Raw genomic sequence first — 16716 nt, 5'->3', positions numbered from 1 at the left:
GGGTGCATACACATGAAGAATACTCATTTTCACTTTCCTTCCAATGAAAATGAAACAAGAGGTTATTTCTTATTTCCTCATGTGTCTGTCTGGTGAAGAAAATGTTACATCAAAAAAATTCTTGTAGATGATGGATGTTAACTAAAGTTATTGTGGTGATGTAAGTAAAATCCTTACGCAGTACACCTTAAACTTAAACAATGGATGCATATCCATTTTATCTTACTAAAACTTGGGATCCAGTTCCCTACAGACCTAAGAGAAAGCGGTCACCAAAACATACCGTAGGCGCTATTTATTGTCATAATCCCTCCCCATTCCACTTTTACCAATAAAATATCAATTTTAAAATGTGAAATGTCTATGGAGGAACCCCCAGAGCATTATGTTACATATACAGCACACGTATACATGCACACACCTGAGGGGGCCGGGTGGTCACACATCTTTGGAATCCATCTGGCCTATTTCCCCACCCCTGCGACTTCATTGCTCTTTCGTGCAAGTGACCACAGACAGTAGATCTAAATTCAGCACATGTGAAGGTCAAATGATGCAGCAAACAGAATTTGACCTCAAAAAATATGCCTTTGTCCTTTCACCCATCCCCAAAAATGTGTGCATACACTGAGTTTTGCTTGCTGCGAGTTCATAAATCTTTATCCCAGATTACTCGTTTCTTCATCTAATGCTTACAGAAAAGAAAAGACATCTGGATATGTTTGTTCCTCCCTCTCCAGCCCCCACACCCCCCCATCCCCTCAACACACACGCAACAGCTGTAAGAGCAAGGAGAGCATGTTTTTAAAATTCCATTGGTTCATGTAGGCACATAATGTGAAGCAGCTCCAAAATGGACATCAAGTAAAAAATACCAGTTTTCAAAAGTCTGTAATTATGTATTTACACAAATTACATAATCCTGTATGTATTTACATACAATTACAGATTATCAAGTAAATAACACAATGTTGTAGTGTTAATGAGATGAAATAGAAGGAAAACACCATAAACTAAAGCCATTCATTTATCTACAACACAGGACCTGGCAGGACAGGTCTCCCAACACTGACCTAGTATGTCCTTCACACTGCCTGGGGACATTCACATGACAGATGGGAGGGTTGTTCAGTCCATGCCCGCTAAGTCTCTGACCAAGGTGCAAGTGCTGGCACCAATAAGATAGTGGTTTGGTTATCTGAGCATCTGTTTGTGAAAACTGGAACCACCCATTCCACAGTGGCTTGGAGCTGCCATCCAATGGGCTTTGGGTCTCTGACGACAAGAACTGGATGCAAACCCACCCGCTCTAATGCCCAACAGGACAATCCCCAGCCAAAACCCTGAGCCAACTACTCTCCCAGAACACTTATTTACATAAATTGCATAAGTCAATATTTATTTATTTACAGACCATTACAGTTTATTGTATCCATTGCCAAAAGCATATAACATTTTGTTTTTCTTTAAAAAAAAATTAAAAAAGAAAAGAAAAAGAAAAGGGTACCCAAACAAATTAAGTCCAAAAGTAGACGTTAAAGTAGCATTTTCTAGGAATGCATGGAGATTTTAATCTTTTTCGCAAACCAGTTGCTTTCCTCTAGGCCGATTATCTAGCATCTCATGCTACTTTAAGATTACTTTTGGCTACCTCCTAAAACCAATTTCTTCAGTGCTAAGTATTGTACCTATGACATCCTAGAAACTTGCTTCTTCCCTGTGGTCAGATGTTTAATGTTTTCAGCCAAAAATAGCAAATGCTTTTTGGAAAAACTAAAGCCTGATTATGTGCACATTTCAGCAGCAGCAAAGGGTTAAGTAATAAATAAAAAATACTACATCTTGGAATTAAATGTAATTTCTGTTTTGAAAGAGAAAAAAACAAGAAAATAAATGAAGAGGACATTCTGAGTTTATCATAAATCAACTATCTTACATTGCTTCTGTCCCCTCCCCCCAAATATTTCTTAATTCCAAACGTTAGACTTAGTTTTTCCTTAATGCACATCAGCAGGAGGGCTTTGCTACATATTGGAACTTTGACTATAGAAGGGCCACATGTGCTCATGGCAATAAGTCATGCGCTTCTACTTCAAAACAGCTTTAACTCAACAGTGACATATTTTTATTTTTCATAAAGAATGTGCATCAGAGCAAAACAAAGTTGGAATATTAAATTTTAAAATTAGTTACATAAATCCTAACACATTTTTTAACTGTCACTTTCAATTTCCCAACATAACTGGCTAGAAAGTGTTATATGTGGTATGAGAATTTGTTATAAATTCCTTTTTCTTAAATATTGCTTTAAGAATTTGGCTCTTTTCTCCTTAGTATATGGTAAGAAATAGTCTTCCTTGCCCAAGGGCAAGTTCCAAAATTATTGCTACTAAAGAAATATGTATTCTTATGCTTTTCAGCATAAAATGTTATAAAAGCCTTGTAAAAGATATTCTATATAGTAACCTCCCCTCTAAAAAAATTGAGCGCTGTGAGGACCATTTTTAAAAACAAAACACAGTCAACAGGTATAATATTTTCCCCCCTCATTGTCATTACTGATGAAGATGTATTAGTCCCGTTTTGCAAGTTTTACGTGAAGGGTGCTATTTATTCCCATGTATTATGATGGTTCACACCAAAAGCAATTTTCTATAAAAGACGTTACAATGACCCCTATGATGCTTGTATAATGTCATATTTGATAGCCAAGTGTACAAATAAAAAGTCTCCAAGAATGATCCTGTTTAACCTATTATCCCTTAAAAAAAAAAAAAATTTTTTAAATCTGTGCTATAGAAGCTCCTTTTTTTTTTTTTTCCCTTTTTGAGGATTCTAAATCAGTATAATGTTTGATGTTAGTCCTGTTATCCTGGAGGCCAACTAAAATAAAAGCATAGTTAATTGTTCAGCTTTGGTATATTCTGCAATAGGTTTAAACATGTAGGATATATGCCAACCCTTGTATTTTCCAACCGTGAAGTTACAATGATGGAATAAGTCACTTATGAGAGAGGAAATATTACAGACACAGAATAAAAGTTTGAGACCCAGTTTTTCTTTAATCCTCTGGGATAAGCTATGAAACAAGCAGTCTGAAGAGTGAATACTCAGTGTCATGAATGATGTGCATAAGTTTACAATAATACGGGCACAAAAGAGATTGTCGCCTTTAGTACATTAGGGTCATTAGAATTTCTCATATCCATGCACCGTTATATTTACTTGCATGAATTTACCACAGGTTCGTAGCGGACTTTGCCATTTAATGCTTACAGAGCCTAAAGCTTCCAAAATGCCTATCTGGCCTGTACATATTTCATTAAAAATAAACTCTATATAATAAATAAATATATAAAATAAATAAAATGTTGCCTTTGGAATTTCTATAAATAAATTTAACTTTTTTTTCTTTTTTTTTCCTTTTTTTTTTTTTTTAATTTATTTTTTTTTAAACTAAGAGGTCTTTGCTTTAAATTCACCGGGATGGCACCCGTGAGCATGAACTGAAAAAGTCCTTTAAGTAAGACTGCACCCTCCATGCCTTTGAAAATGCAGCGTACCCTTGCGCAGGCCACCAGCCAAAATCCTGATGAGTCGAAGTATGGCAGCTGTGCTGATACAAGATGAAGTACAACTGATCAAAAATGTAAAAGCGCGTCTAAATCCCAGCATGCATCAGGCCGCGGTCCTCTCTGCTTCTGCTTCTCTCTTCCAACTCCCCTGCTATTCATCCACGCACACACTCACACCCCCGTTCAGTCTCCCTCTCGTCCTCTCACAATAAATCAAGCAAGTGGGCAGCGGCGGTCCTCCAGGAGGACAAGCCTGTTTAAGTGCAGAACAAAATCAGCATGTTCCCATCCAAGCCTCCATCGTACATTATGCATGCGGCAAAGTTTGGCAACAGTGGAGCTGGTGTGATGACACAGCTAATCAATTAAGAACCCACCGCGTGAAACCTTTATAGTGGTTACTTTTTTAAGGGCTCAAGTGAAGAAATTGTCTTTGTCAACTTTGGCTTAGAATATCCTTATATAGTTCGGGTACTTTGTCGGGGTCCACTGGTCTAGGTAAAAAATGTGTGAATTTCTGGTGCCGTTTAGTCCTCGTTCCTTCTCTTGGGGTCCCGTCTTTATTTAATGCAACATAGTATCGCCTTCCAGTGTCCACGTGTTTATATAGATTCGAAGAGTACGTGTTATACCAGTTTTCTTCAAACTGTTCTCTGAATACACACTCTTGGGTTAGTTTTTCCTGTTAAAACAGACAAACAAAAAGGTAAGTATTTGGGCAAAATACCTGCTTTCTGTATTTCAAGCAATATTTAATCATGACATAATATAACTCTGGTAAGAAAACACGGATTTTAACCCAGTTTAACCATTGTGGTGTATTTGCAAAAGTGCCTGACTGTATAAACTTAACTACATGCTAATTGCTTTTCATGCTGACTGAAGTGCAAAAGATTCCAAACATTTTCTAGTTAGATTTTTTTTTCATATGCCCATTATTTGAACAAGCCAAACAAAGGACGACCAATGCTATGAGTTGTTCTCATTTTTACAGCAGCAATTAGGATGGCGAGCATCCTGTGAGGGAGAGCCTTAGCCGAAGCCAAAAGTTCAGATAACTGCCTCATCTTTAGTATATGCTTTATAAAGTACTTGCCCTGTAGACCAACATGCTCAACATTAGCACTGAGGTTGGATATCTTCTGCCCTCTGAAGCAGGAGAGTTTACTTACCACTCCGTAAGAGTGCTTTTCAAACTTCAGGGTTAAGGAAGAAATCACCTGGGATGATTCTTTAAAATGCAAATTTGCAATCTCCAACCCTTTAAAATTCTGATCCAGAAAGTCTGGAAATATGCATTTTTAACAGGCCCTTGGGGGAATTCTGATGCAGTTAATCCACCGTCCACATTTCAAGATAGAATGCTTTCTATGTGACTGAGTCTTCCTGAATACAAAGAAGTAAAAACATTTGTTGTTGCCCTCCTACTTCCTTTAATTTAGACAGAAAGAGCCCCCCAACTTAAAAAGCCACATTCTCAGGCACACAGCTACCAACAGAAAAGCTGTACTTATTCCTACATTCAAAGTTAGAAGGTTCCACATTTTTACAAATGTATTACACCTCTCCCTCCACCTGAGCTTTATAAAACTCTAGGTCCCATTTAACCCCACGACCCAGGGCTCCTGCAGTCATGAGTCTCATGGGCAGTAGTCGTGACCAGAATCAACAGACGCCTTACATCCCAAAACCAAGAGCACACCCAAGTCACAAATGCTATCCTCTGAAGAAGAAACAAGGCAACGGAATTGAATGGCCTCTGCTCTTGTTACCACTGGACCGCAACTTTTCAAATCAATACCTTCCTTGAGGGCGCCTGGGTGGCTCAGTGGGTTAAGCCTCTGCCTTCGACTCAGGTCATGATCTCAGGGTCCTGGGATCGAGCCCGCATTAGGCTCTCTGCTCAGCAGGGAGCCTGCTTCCCCCTCTCTCTCTCTGCCTGCCTCTCTGCCTACTTGTGATCTCTCTCTCCGTGTCAAATAAATAAATAATAAAAATAAAAAAAATAAAATACCTTCCTTGATGGTACTTTTAAAAAATGAACATATAATGACCTTTAAAAATATTCCCCTTGCTCTTTCCCTCTGGCACCTTACATATATAAGAAAACAAACCAGAAAACAACACATGTCCATGCACAGACTTAAAACAGCAGAACAGATAAGGGCATTTGACATTTTTCCCTTTCTGACATTCAGACCCAGAAGACAGCAAACTAGACATCACCAAAATACAGATGTCCTTTTTCACTGCACACACCTGAGACACAGTTTAGTACACTGAGTTCATAGAGGGCAGCTGGGGAGAATCCATCATGTCCTCACAATGGAGTAAATCAGGAGAGCAAAGGGAGGAAGGGAGAATTTGACAAAATCAACAGTCCAATGTGAGGCCGGCTCCCCTACTTCTTTCATGAACTAAAGGCTTAACACCCACTCCAAAGCACACAGCACTTGCCGGCACCTCCTCTTCCAAGCCCCAAAAGGGTCTGTGACACAATATTACCTCACTAGACAAGTTTTTCTTAAATCAAACAGGGCAAAGCCAAAAGGAAAAACAACGCGTCTGTCAAGGACAGAAACGATGGGGAAATTTTGGAATGCCGATGTTGGGTTTGTAGGGACAAAATGAATTGTGGGAAGTGAGAAGTCATGCGGAGCTCCCCCCTCAGCTGGATTACCCATTGGGGTGCCAGGAGAAGCTCCACCCTCAGAAGGAGGGGGTGAGCAGTGGCCAGACAGCCCCTCACCTCACTCCACATGGAAACCTAGAGGCTCATTCTTCTGAGAAAACACAACCTCTACCCTCCCCTGCACTGGAGGACGAGGCTGCATGTGATTTCTCTTTCATCTCCATTAAGACTGACGAAATAAAAATAGTGTGTTAAAGACATTACCAGCTATTTTAGTCGTTACTTCCATCTGTGTAATAAATATTCTCCTCACAGACAAGATTATTCCTGGCTAAAAATGTCTGGTTTGGGTTTGCTGTGATTAAGTAAATTTTCCAAACAAATTATGTTTTTGTTTTTGTTTTTTTTTACCTAATAAAATGGACCAGCATAAGGAACTGCATGCTGAACATTTAGTTCCTCAAAAAACATGAAAAACTAACTCAATTGAAGCTTTCTTTTTCTCAGCAGGAAATCGTATCACCTGACAGACATTTCATTTAAAAAAAGAACACTTCTGTCTCCTTTTGGAACCATGAGTTATGTATATTAGTCCTGTTTGCTTTATAGAACTATCACAACTATAGTAAAATGGACTCTGTTGGATTAGAAACACAGACATGTCACCTCAGCAGAAGATAGGTAGTTTGCACACAAGTGAAGAGCCCAGCTGTGGCGTCGAAGGCCCACGCAGATTCCAGCTTCGCCCTTCACTAGCTGTGGGACATTTACGACTACGTACTTAACTTGTCCAAGCCTCAGTAACTTCAACTTTAAAGCGGCTTAGTATCTTGAGAGAGGGCTATTACAAATATGCAGTCAATGAACATGCTTGGCACAGATGAAGCCCTCCATAAACAAGCAGTGAGACATTATGTTGGTTGTTGACATTATGTTAACATCATAACCTCTCACAACAGGGAGGAACTTTGGAAAAGAGCTAATTCAACTTCTCCTGTTAAATACATGGGACAGCAGGACCCAGATGTGAAATGTCTTGCCCCTGGTCTGTACCAAAGGATCTCTTTATTATGGGAATAAAGCCACTTGAGCAAGAAGTTTCTAGGAGCCCTACTGGAAGCCCTTCATTCTGGAGACCAGTTCCTTCTGGGATTTTTTGCTTTTCTCTAAGCACTGTGATTCCTCCAGACTGGCTCCTGGTGCTATTTCCAAAGGGCCAGGCACTACAGAGGGCCGAGCAAGGGAAAGACTAGGGCTCGCAGACTACGCTAGTGAATTACATGAAGTAATTGTTACTCTAAGACTCATATATGCTTCCTAACTTCTTTACCTTAACAAAAAATAGTTTTTAGAAAACAATATTCGCTTTGCAGGAGGAGTAGAAATTATAAATAAAATTCTACAGTGGTAGGGACATCACAATTTAGCAAGGGAACACATTTGGTTTCAGAATTTATGAAAAGATTCTCATTGTATATGTTCTGAGAGGTTGGTGTTTTTTGTTTTTTGTTTTTTTTTTTAAGTTATAAGTGAAGAAACTGAACTAGCCTTCTCACTGCTCAGAAAACACTGCTCCATTTCCCCTAGCAGGCTCTTACAGCATTTTTTTTACATACACATAATAGAACTTTCTAGGCAACCCAGAAAAATGAAGTGAATTATTCCATTTAAAACAGTATTATCTATAGCCAGCACTTTTTGTGATGGTTAAGAGTTCAATTGCCTCCTACACAGAAGGGTTGTCTGACTTCAGTTAACAAGTTAAATGAGATTGTGCAGACATTACATTGAAAAAGCACTGGTACATTTCAGCTCCTGTAATTATAAGACAATTAGTATAATGTCACTCAGATAAACTGACGTACCTCAAAAATTAAAATGATCATTAAGAATTAAAGACCCTGTTCCTTTTTTATGCCATGTGTATGCTTTTAAAAAATTTCTTCCTCTTATTGGGGATTACATTCACGTGTGACTTCTGGTTTTGGACAGATAAAATAGCAAGATTTACAGAATTGCTCTCTTTATGATTGCACTTTAGAACTCAGTAACAAAATACTTAGTCGAGGTGACTATACTTTATAGTTGTACCTTGCAGTGATTTTTCTAAATTAAAAATAAGCAAACGAGTGCAAGTTGGGACAGCAAAAACATATTAGCCTGTATTCTTCTATATATGCAGAGGAGGAAAAAAAACTTCTGCCTTCCAATCAACTCTACACTTTAGAATTATAGAACTCAGATGTTTTAAAACTCACCACATGTTTCCAATGCAGACAGTTTATAGAGTATTCCACTATAAAGTGATCAATTCTTGTTTTATTGTATTTCCATGTTTTAATTTTTTTTTAGATTATTTAACTATAGCTGTTTATGGCATACCTATCTTTGAACTGTTGGATTATATCACTAGGCTTGGGTGGAGAATGTGGATTTAATTCAAAAGTCTACTAAAGTCCATGCTTTGGAACAAAATCTGGTGAATGTTAGCAACTATGGAAACCTCTTTTCATTTTATATCATCAAATTCTAAGCAGTGGGAAAAACTGAAATTAAAACTTCAAAACTTTTATGAATCCTATTAAAGCCAAAGAATGAGATAATAATGTGAAAATTACAGCACACTCTTGAGAATGCTTAGGAATGTTATAAGACATAAACTCATATAGATACCACTTTAAAATATAAGACAATTGGAAAATATGTAATCCACATAGGCCTTATTATGCCCAATTCATATCTATACCCACTTAAAAACTGAAATCAGAATTTTTCAAGATGTAAGGCTCAACAGTTCTCATGGAAAATATATAGGCTTAGTCATGCTATCATTTTAAACATGATTTCCATATTTATATGCATATAAAAATATATTTATGTTTACATATTTATAAACTTATTTATAAATATATATGGTGTAGCTTTAACCACTACCCAAAATGGTTGCATTTATTCAACTCAATGGGTCACTTAAACTAGTTGCGCAAACTAGCCCAACCCATAAATTCGAGGTCAGCGACTCTACAGAAACCAACTTGATAGTAGAGTTTCCAAACATTCTGTAAGTTAATGATTTGGTGGAATCCCTCATTCTCATATCTCCCATTTATTACAGTCATGGTATTTAAACCTCCCTCAACCACAATTACTCGTACAGATGTACTCTTCCTCATTAATAATCTAGCAGTAAAGACTTAATGGGAGTTGTTGCAAGGATCGGGGTGATTAAATATAATGACTAAAGGACCATTAATAAGAAGCTAGGTCTTTTAACTCTTCTCTCCTGGGAGAGGTCCCCAAATAGACAGAAAGCAACAAACACAGAGGAGAATAGGCAAGAGCGCACTATTTCTTATTTTATTAGACTCCAGTTCAGAGCCAAACCCCTTGTGCCCTTGACACGGCTCATCGTAAGCCCCCCTCTTTCAAAATCTTTTTCAAATTCCCACTATTCCAGATGGGCCTGCTTTCATATCCATGATCCTGGAATTGTGGGAACAATTGAATCAGTTGCATCTGGCCAATGTAAACAAAATGAAGCAAGGAGGCAGGCAATTTTTCTTTCGGTCTCATCAAAATGTAGAGAATATTAAAAATTCTGACATTTCTCTCCACTCCTTCCCTCACCAAACACTAAACAAAACAAACACAAATTACCTTCTCTCCAGAAGCAGCTTACTTGGGCAGTTGGGGGTTCAAAGGTTGGGGCCCATCTGAATACAGGGGCACATGGACACTTTCTATGCTGTGCGTTCCCTATCCTGTGGTACCAGCAAAGCTGCCAAGGACAGAACCTGCCACAGATAGGCTAGTCAATACAGGTGCCTTCCTTAGAATCTGCCTCTAGACATGGATATTTGTTTAGCAAATCATATTAGCTCATCAATTTGTAATTCATTTCCAGAGATGTAGTCCCACAGGGGAAAGAAAACCATGCTCCAGGAGCACGAGGATTCAAATTCGAGAAGTCCAGTATTCACTTTAAGAAACATCGTTGCTTGTGTCCCTATGTGGACAATTAGATGTGGTACAATTAATGCTTCCACTGAGACCCTGACAGGAAAAATTCATGAAACTTCTTTTAGGATCTCAGAATACCATTGTAGAAAGAAATCACATGTAACATTTCTTACCCTACAGGATGATCTGGTAAGAGTAGCAGGCCACTCAGTGACCACTTAAAAAATACATCAAAGACCTGCAAACGCTGAAGAAAACTCCTGGTGCATTTCTCCTAGAGCTCTTAGCTCCAGAGGGAAGAGCCCAGAGCAGAGGGAAGGCCCTGGAAGAATCTGACTGACACACAATAGCAGAAACCCCTAAAGCTGAACAGCTGGGAGGAGAAATTAAGGAAATAAGGGATCCAAAAAGACAAAGGCAATTGAATCCAACTACTTTGTTTCCAAGATAACCATCAGATAGACCTTAGGGAGTGGGAAAAGAAAAATGTGCCAGAGGTTTTCTATGATAGACAAAATGGGTTAAATTAAGAACTTGGTTTGTAGAAATAAAATTAAATCAAAAAATGAACCAATACAATGACAGTAGAAGCCCAAAGATTTTTTTTGAAGAACTAAAAGATTTGTAGAATTTCCTTATGTAAAGGAATGCCGAACTTCCACACACATAGACACACACTCTGGGAATGGGGCGGGAGGTGGGGGTTGATTAATAATCCTGGGCCTCAATTTCCTTTCTGTAAAATGAGGGAACTGGACTAAGACATTTCTAAGGTCTCTTTGGGTCTAAGATTCTAGTGATTCAGTGCTGGAACCTCAAAATGGGAAAAGCAGAGCTATCCACAAGAACTCTGGAAGGACATATTGAACAGGAAATGGAAAAAGAAACTGTTGTGGAGGAAAATAGGGAAAGAAACTAAATAAAATGTGCTGCACCAGTTGCCCACTGCAGAGAGGGTGGGGACAGCTGATCAGAAATGCAGACTGCATTAATGCTTCCAGAAGCAGCCAAGGGAATGAGATTGCTATTTCAAGGAAGAAATGAGGACAAGGAAGAAGACATCCCTTTGGCAAAAGGGGCCCTTCTCTCTTCTCCCTGGGAGACGATTAGAATGATCCTGTCTGGAAGAGGTCTTGCCTACTTTGTCCTTACACTTTGGAGCTTGCCACTCTCCTCTTTGCCATGTTGGCCACCAGAAACATGGCTTATTTAATGAATGCTTGCCTGACCCACAAACCATACATCATAAGTTCTCCCTTGGAGAATTTACTTGGGAGGAAAAACCAAGTCTTGCAAGAAAACAAACTCAAACCCAATGGGAAAGCTGACACGTGCATAGGGTAGACAAAATGCAACCTCAAAGATAAATAATACCGAACTCTTGAACTTCTCAACAGCCCCCTCCAGCCAATGCTGGGGGGCCCTACCGCCCCATCCTCACCCAATACCCACAGAGAAACCCTACGTAAAATAAAATCATAAGGGAGATAAAGCCTGCCTCTGGCATCCCCCTTACTTCTTGGGTCCCCAGCTCCTAGCTCCAACCATACTCATGCCAGCCCAGATTTCTCTAGAATTAAACTTTTCTTCCCACCCCTGACTTTGTGATATATAAATGGCCCTGCTCTCTTAAAAAGTGACCAGGGGTACCTGGGTGGCTCAGTGGGTTGAGCCTCTGCCTTCGGCTCAGGTCATGATCTCAGGGTCCTGGGATCGAGTTCCGCATCGGGCTCTCTGCTCAGCGGGGAGCCTGCTTCTCTGTCTCTCTCTCTCTCTCTCTCTGCCTGCCTCTCTGCCTACTTGTGATCTCTCTCTGTGTCAAATAAATAAATAAAATCTTTAAAAAGTGACCAGTGTTGCTGTCTTTTCCTCTTTGCAACACAAAGGTGACTGTGTCTAACTCTCTCAGGGCCCTTCACTCGGCTAGAGTGGAACAACCAACTTCCAACAGTAATCAGGGCTAATACCATCAACTAATAATTCCATTGCTCCAAAACAAAATTCATACGCTGACATAGATCCTTTTTTAAAACTGTACTTTAATCCTGAAAAAACAGTTCCAGTGATAGACATTTCAGGTGCTGAGATAGCGTGGTGAATCCACTAATATGTGAACATAGGGAAAAAAAAAAAAGAAGAATTACAATAATACAAAAGTAAATAAAATCCCAAAGAAAGAAACTTCTTTAACTATATGGATAAAATAACAGAGAGCTACATATAAAAATAAAGTATCTAAAATTAATCTTGATTAATCTTGATTAATCAACTAATCTTGATAAGCAAGGCTTTATGGTTAACACTTCAACGAATGATTCCAGGGATGCAGGAATGAAGGAGATTTATATCTATTTTCAAAGACTTCATCATACGTCTTCGTTCCAGAATTCAAACTTGCGAGAAACACGTTTTCTGTGCATCTCACATCCAGTCAGGAGTCTGAGAGGCTGCACAGGGGCAGCGTTCCTCACACTCATCCCTGAGGAATGCTAAGGGGACAAGCTTGTGCTAACGAGCCACTGCGAGCCAAGCAGCGCGCTGGCTGTTTTATGGGCTTCTTCTCCTCTAATCCTCACAGCAATGCTGTGATGTGGCTGTCATTAGTCCTGTTTCACAATTACACCTCAGCAAGTCTGAGGAGCCTGCCCAAGGTCGCACAGCCAGTGAGCCACAGAGCTGGGATGCAAATGATCCTTGGGTTTCCACTACTCTGTGCTTTGCCTCCAGCTTCAAACCTTTCCAAGTGCAAGTATAGGCTTCAATATTTCACCAAAACACTGCAAACTGAAAATCAACTTAAAAGATAATGAAAAAGAATACAGGCCACATTGACACAGCCAAGAGAAAAGCTATATCAAACACAGCAATTCGTGTGGGAAAAAGGATGGAGGGAGGAAACCTAGGGCCAAGTGTGGACAGAATTACGTTGAGAACATACAATGCCACATGGCAGCTAAACGGGTAAAAATCATTCAATGCAAAGCAATCACATCGTGCACCCCAGGGAAAGGGATGCCTTTGGTATGACCTTGGCAAGTCTGTTCTTGGAATACTGTATTGAGCTCTGAGAGATTCATTACAAGGGAAAAAGTAAATGATGGAGATTTCCATGAATTCCAGTACGCACCAAAAAAGGAGTAAGAAAAGAGGGGATCAACTCATGTCAGGATTTTAAGCATTTATAAAGAGGACAAAGACAGCTCTGTATATGTCTCGCCCCCTGAACGCCATAACCTTTTAATCCTGAGGGGGAGGCCTCGGCAGCAGCGGTGTCAGGAAAGCAGACATTTTTCTCGGCCACCTGTTTGGATGCTGCTGAGGTGTACCGGTCAACACACTGAGAAATGATGTCTCTGCATAAGTACACGTCAGTCCCCAGCACAGGGGAGGCAAGAGGGAGGAGGTGGCCCGACCACCACTGTAGCTGCCTTTAGGGTAGCAGCTCCTCCTTGCCTCCAGGGGGGCCAGCTTTCTTTGTGGGGCTCAAGGGCACCTCCCATGCCATGGTTGAAGACAGTGACGGGAAAAGACCTTCCAATGTCAGCAATGTAGCCTCTGGCAGCAGGTGGGAGAAACAGAAGCAGAGACAGGACCACGGCAGGGGGACCAGAATTAAAGATAACAAATCAGGATATATCCAGCAGCCACCATGTTTCTGAGCCCAGCCACAAAGCTGCCTTCACGCAAGGCTTCCTCTCAAGACACCTGCCTATTTTTCTCCATCTCCTCTGTGAAAAATCCTGGAGTTCTCTCCTGCCCCGGAATTAAGCTCTCTCCTCTAACTTCTCTGAACCCTTTTTGTACATAATTCTATCATACTACATTATAATTCTTGGTTTGTATATTTGCCACCCCCAACAAAATTGCAAGTTCTTGGACCAGTTCTAAGCTGGGAAGAGGAGGCGTCATTTGCATTTGTATGTAGAGTTGATCTCTTTATTTGCAAGAGTTCTGTTCTCTAAAGTCACCATGAACACTGAAGTCGAGAATATGGATGCACTGCTCATAAGAGAAACACCAGGTCAGGTTCCACGCCAGTCAGTCATAACACTTTCATCAAACCATCAAGAAATAAGCTGGGTTTTTTGTGGGTTTCTATTTAAGTTAATGTTGTAGATTCATCAACAGTGAACTCACAGCCAACAGCACTGTAGCTCACGCTCACACAAGACTCTCTCACTAATCTAGTGTGCTCCATAAGACACATCGCAGCCATCTTGCATTTGGAAACACCAGATAGCACTTCAGTGCTATGCCTGGGGGGGGGGCATTTGAAACAGTAAAATCACCAAAAAAAAAAGCACAAAAAGGGAAAATGTGGCACTAAATAGATCCCCCAAAGGACATTTGTGTATAGTGTGAGCTGAAGAAAGAGAGCAGAGAGCATCACCTGGCAAGACCTCTGCTGGAAACGTGCCCATCAGGCCATTCCCTTCTGCTTTCCCTTGAATGTCTGCAGATGACCGCGCATGTGCCACTATTAATGACTTAGAGTCACAAGCAGATTTGTAAGGACACACATTTGCAAATATACAACCTGCAAATAATGAGGAGCAAGTGAATTTCCAGGACCAGCATGTATTAGCAGTGGGTGGTGCCAGTGATGTTGGTTGGCGCCACAAAAGCCAGCAGGGAAGACTGAGGGAGGGAGTGAGGGTGTGAGTGAGTGAGTGAGTGAGTGAGTGAGTGAGGGTATGTGTGAGTCAAGGGAAGAGTGAGTCAGTGGCGAACAAGTGAGGGTATGAACGAGTGAGGGTGTGAGTATGTGAGTGTGTGAATGAGGATGTGAGCAAGTATGTGAGTGAGGGTATAAGTGAGGTTTGGGTGAAGGAGGTGTCAGCAAGTGAGTGCGTGAACAAGTGAGCCTGAGTGAGGATATGTGTGTGAGTGTGTGAGTGAAGGTGTAAGCCAGTGAAGATGTGGCAGAGTGAGGGTATCAGTGAGTGTGTCAGTAAGTGTGTAGGCAAGTCAGTAAGGATGTGAGTGAGCACAGGTGTGAGCAAGTGAGTGGAGATGTGAGTGAGTATGTGAGCAAGGGTGTAAGCGAGTGAAGGTTTGAGCAAAGGAAGTTGCGAGCAAGTGAGTGTGTGAACAAGTGAGTCTGAGTGAGGGTGTGTGTGTATGTGATTAAAGATGTGAGATAGTGAAGGTGTGGCAGAGGGAGAGTGTGAGTGAGTGTGTAAGTGACTGTATAGGCAAGTGGGTGAGGATGAGTGAGTACAGGTGTGAGCAAGTGACTGAGTATGTGAGCAAGTGAGGATATAAGCAAGTAAAGGTATGAGCAAGTGAGTGTGTGAGTGAAGGCATGGGCCAGCGAAGGCATGAGCCAGAGAAGGTGTGAGGGAGTGAGTCTATAAGTGAGGATATGAGAGCGTGTGTGAGTGAGGGTGCAAGCAAGTGAGTGGGAGCATGAGTGAAGATGTGACCAAACTGAGCGAGTGTGTGAATGAGCGAAGGCATGAGCTGGGGAAGGTGCGAGGGTCTGAGTGTGTAAGTGAGTGAGGATGTGAGTGAGTGAAGGTGTGAGGGTGTGAGCAAGTGAGGGTGTGATTATGTGTCCGAGTGAGTGAGCAAATGTGGGAGTGAACATGTGAATGAGTGAGACTGACCCAACTCGGATCAGCCTGTCTGGCATCACTAATTCAAGGAACCAGAGGAGACTGATACACTTAAAAGAGAAGCAGGAGGCTCTACGATTCAGAACCTGTCTGTGCAACCCGCTCCAGTGAGGAGGAGCTCAGGTTCTGTGTGACCAACAATCCATTCTGACGCCAGAGGTGAGATGGAGGAGGCGGGGAGGGAAAGTTGCAGCTAAGTGAGGTGTGGAAGAAGCAGGGGGTGCCTGGAGGCGGTCAGCTCGTGCCTGTCATCCCCAGGGTTTATTTTCTCTTGGTGGTCCTCACGCGGCCCAGTTTACAAATTAAACATGTAACATTTCATGTGTGCAGGGAGCCTCAGGACAAAAAAACCATTAGTCAGGATTGCCAGTCAACTACTTAAGTGAGATATCCATTGCACACATGCGCTGTTCTTTTCAAATGTATATATGAAATGCTCTGTAACAAATGGGTTTTTCAATGTTAATGAATTCACCTACGTTTTGTCATAATGGTTTTTTTTTTTTTTTTTCCAATCAAAAGACACAAGCATAGGGGCCCCTGGGTGGCTCAGCTGGTTAAGCCCTCTGACTCCTGATTTCAGCTCAGGTCTTGATCTCAGCATTATGAGATCGAGCCCCACCTAGGGCTCCATGCTCAGTGAGGAGTCTGCTTGAGATTATCTCTCTCTCTCTCCCTCTCCTTCTGCCACTACCACCCACCACCTCATGTGCCCCCTCTCTCTCTCTCTCAAATAAATAAATAAATTTATAAAAAAAAAAAAAGTTGGGGGGTATTCCTGGGTGGCTCCTTTGGCTAAGTGTCTGCCTTCAGCTCAGGTCATGATCTCAGGGTTCTGGGATCAAGTCCCACAACCGGCTCTTTGATCAGTGGAGAGCCTGGTTCTCCATCTCTCTCTGCTGCTCCCCCTGCTTCTTCTCTCTCATACTCT

The 16716-nt window shown here is 41.1% G+C and overlaps 1 protein-coding gene across 1 annotated transcript in view; it reads right to left on the bottom strand.

Moving 5' to 3' along the window:
• Positions 1-3385: 3385 nt before the first annotated feature.
• Positions 3386-16716, bottom strand: part of FGF9 (fibroblast growth factor 9) — a 32332-nt gene continuing 19001 nt past the window's right edge. The window contains exon 3 of the mRNA XM_044249411.1: positions 3386-4257. Coding sequence (XP_044105346.1) covers positions 4012-4257 — 246 coding nt within the window. The 3' untranslated portion in view covers positions 3386-4011. The remainder of the gene's footprint in view (positions 4258-16716) is intronic.

This window comes from Neovison vison, chromosome 5, assembly GCF_020171115.1.
Source record: "Neovison vison isolate M4711 chromosome 5, ASM_NN_V1, whole genome shotgun sequence".
Lineage (NCBI taxonomy): Eukaryota > Metazoa > Chordata > Mammalia > Carnivora > Mustelidae > Neogale > Neogale vison.
Note: the sequence above shows the minus strand (reverse complement) of the source record. Positions and strands in the feature narration are given on the sequence as shown.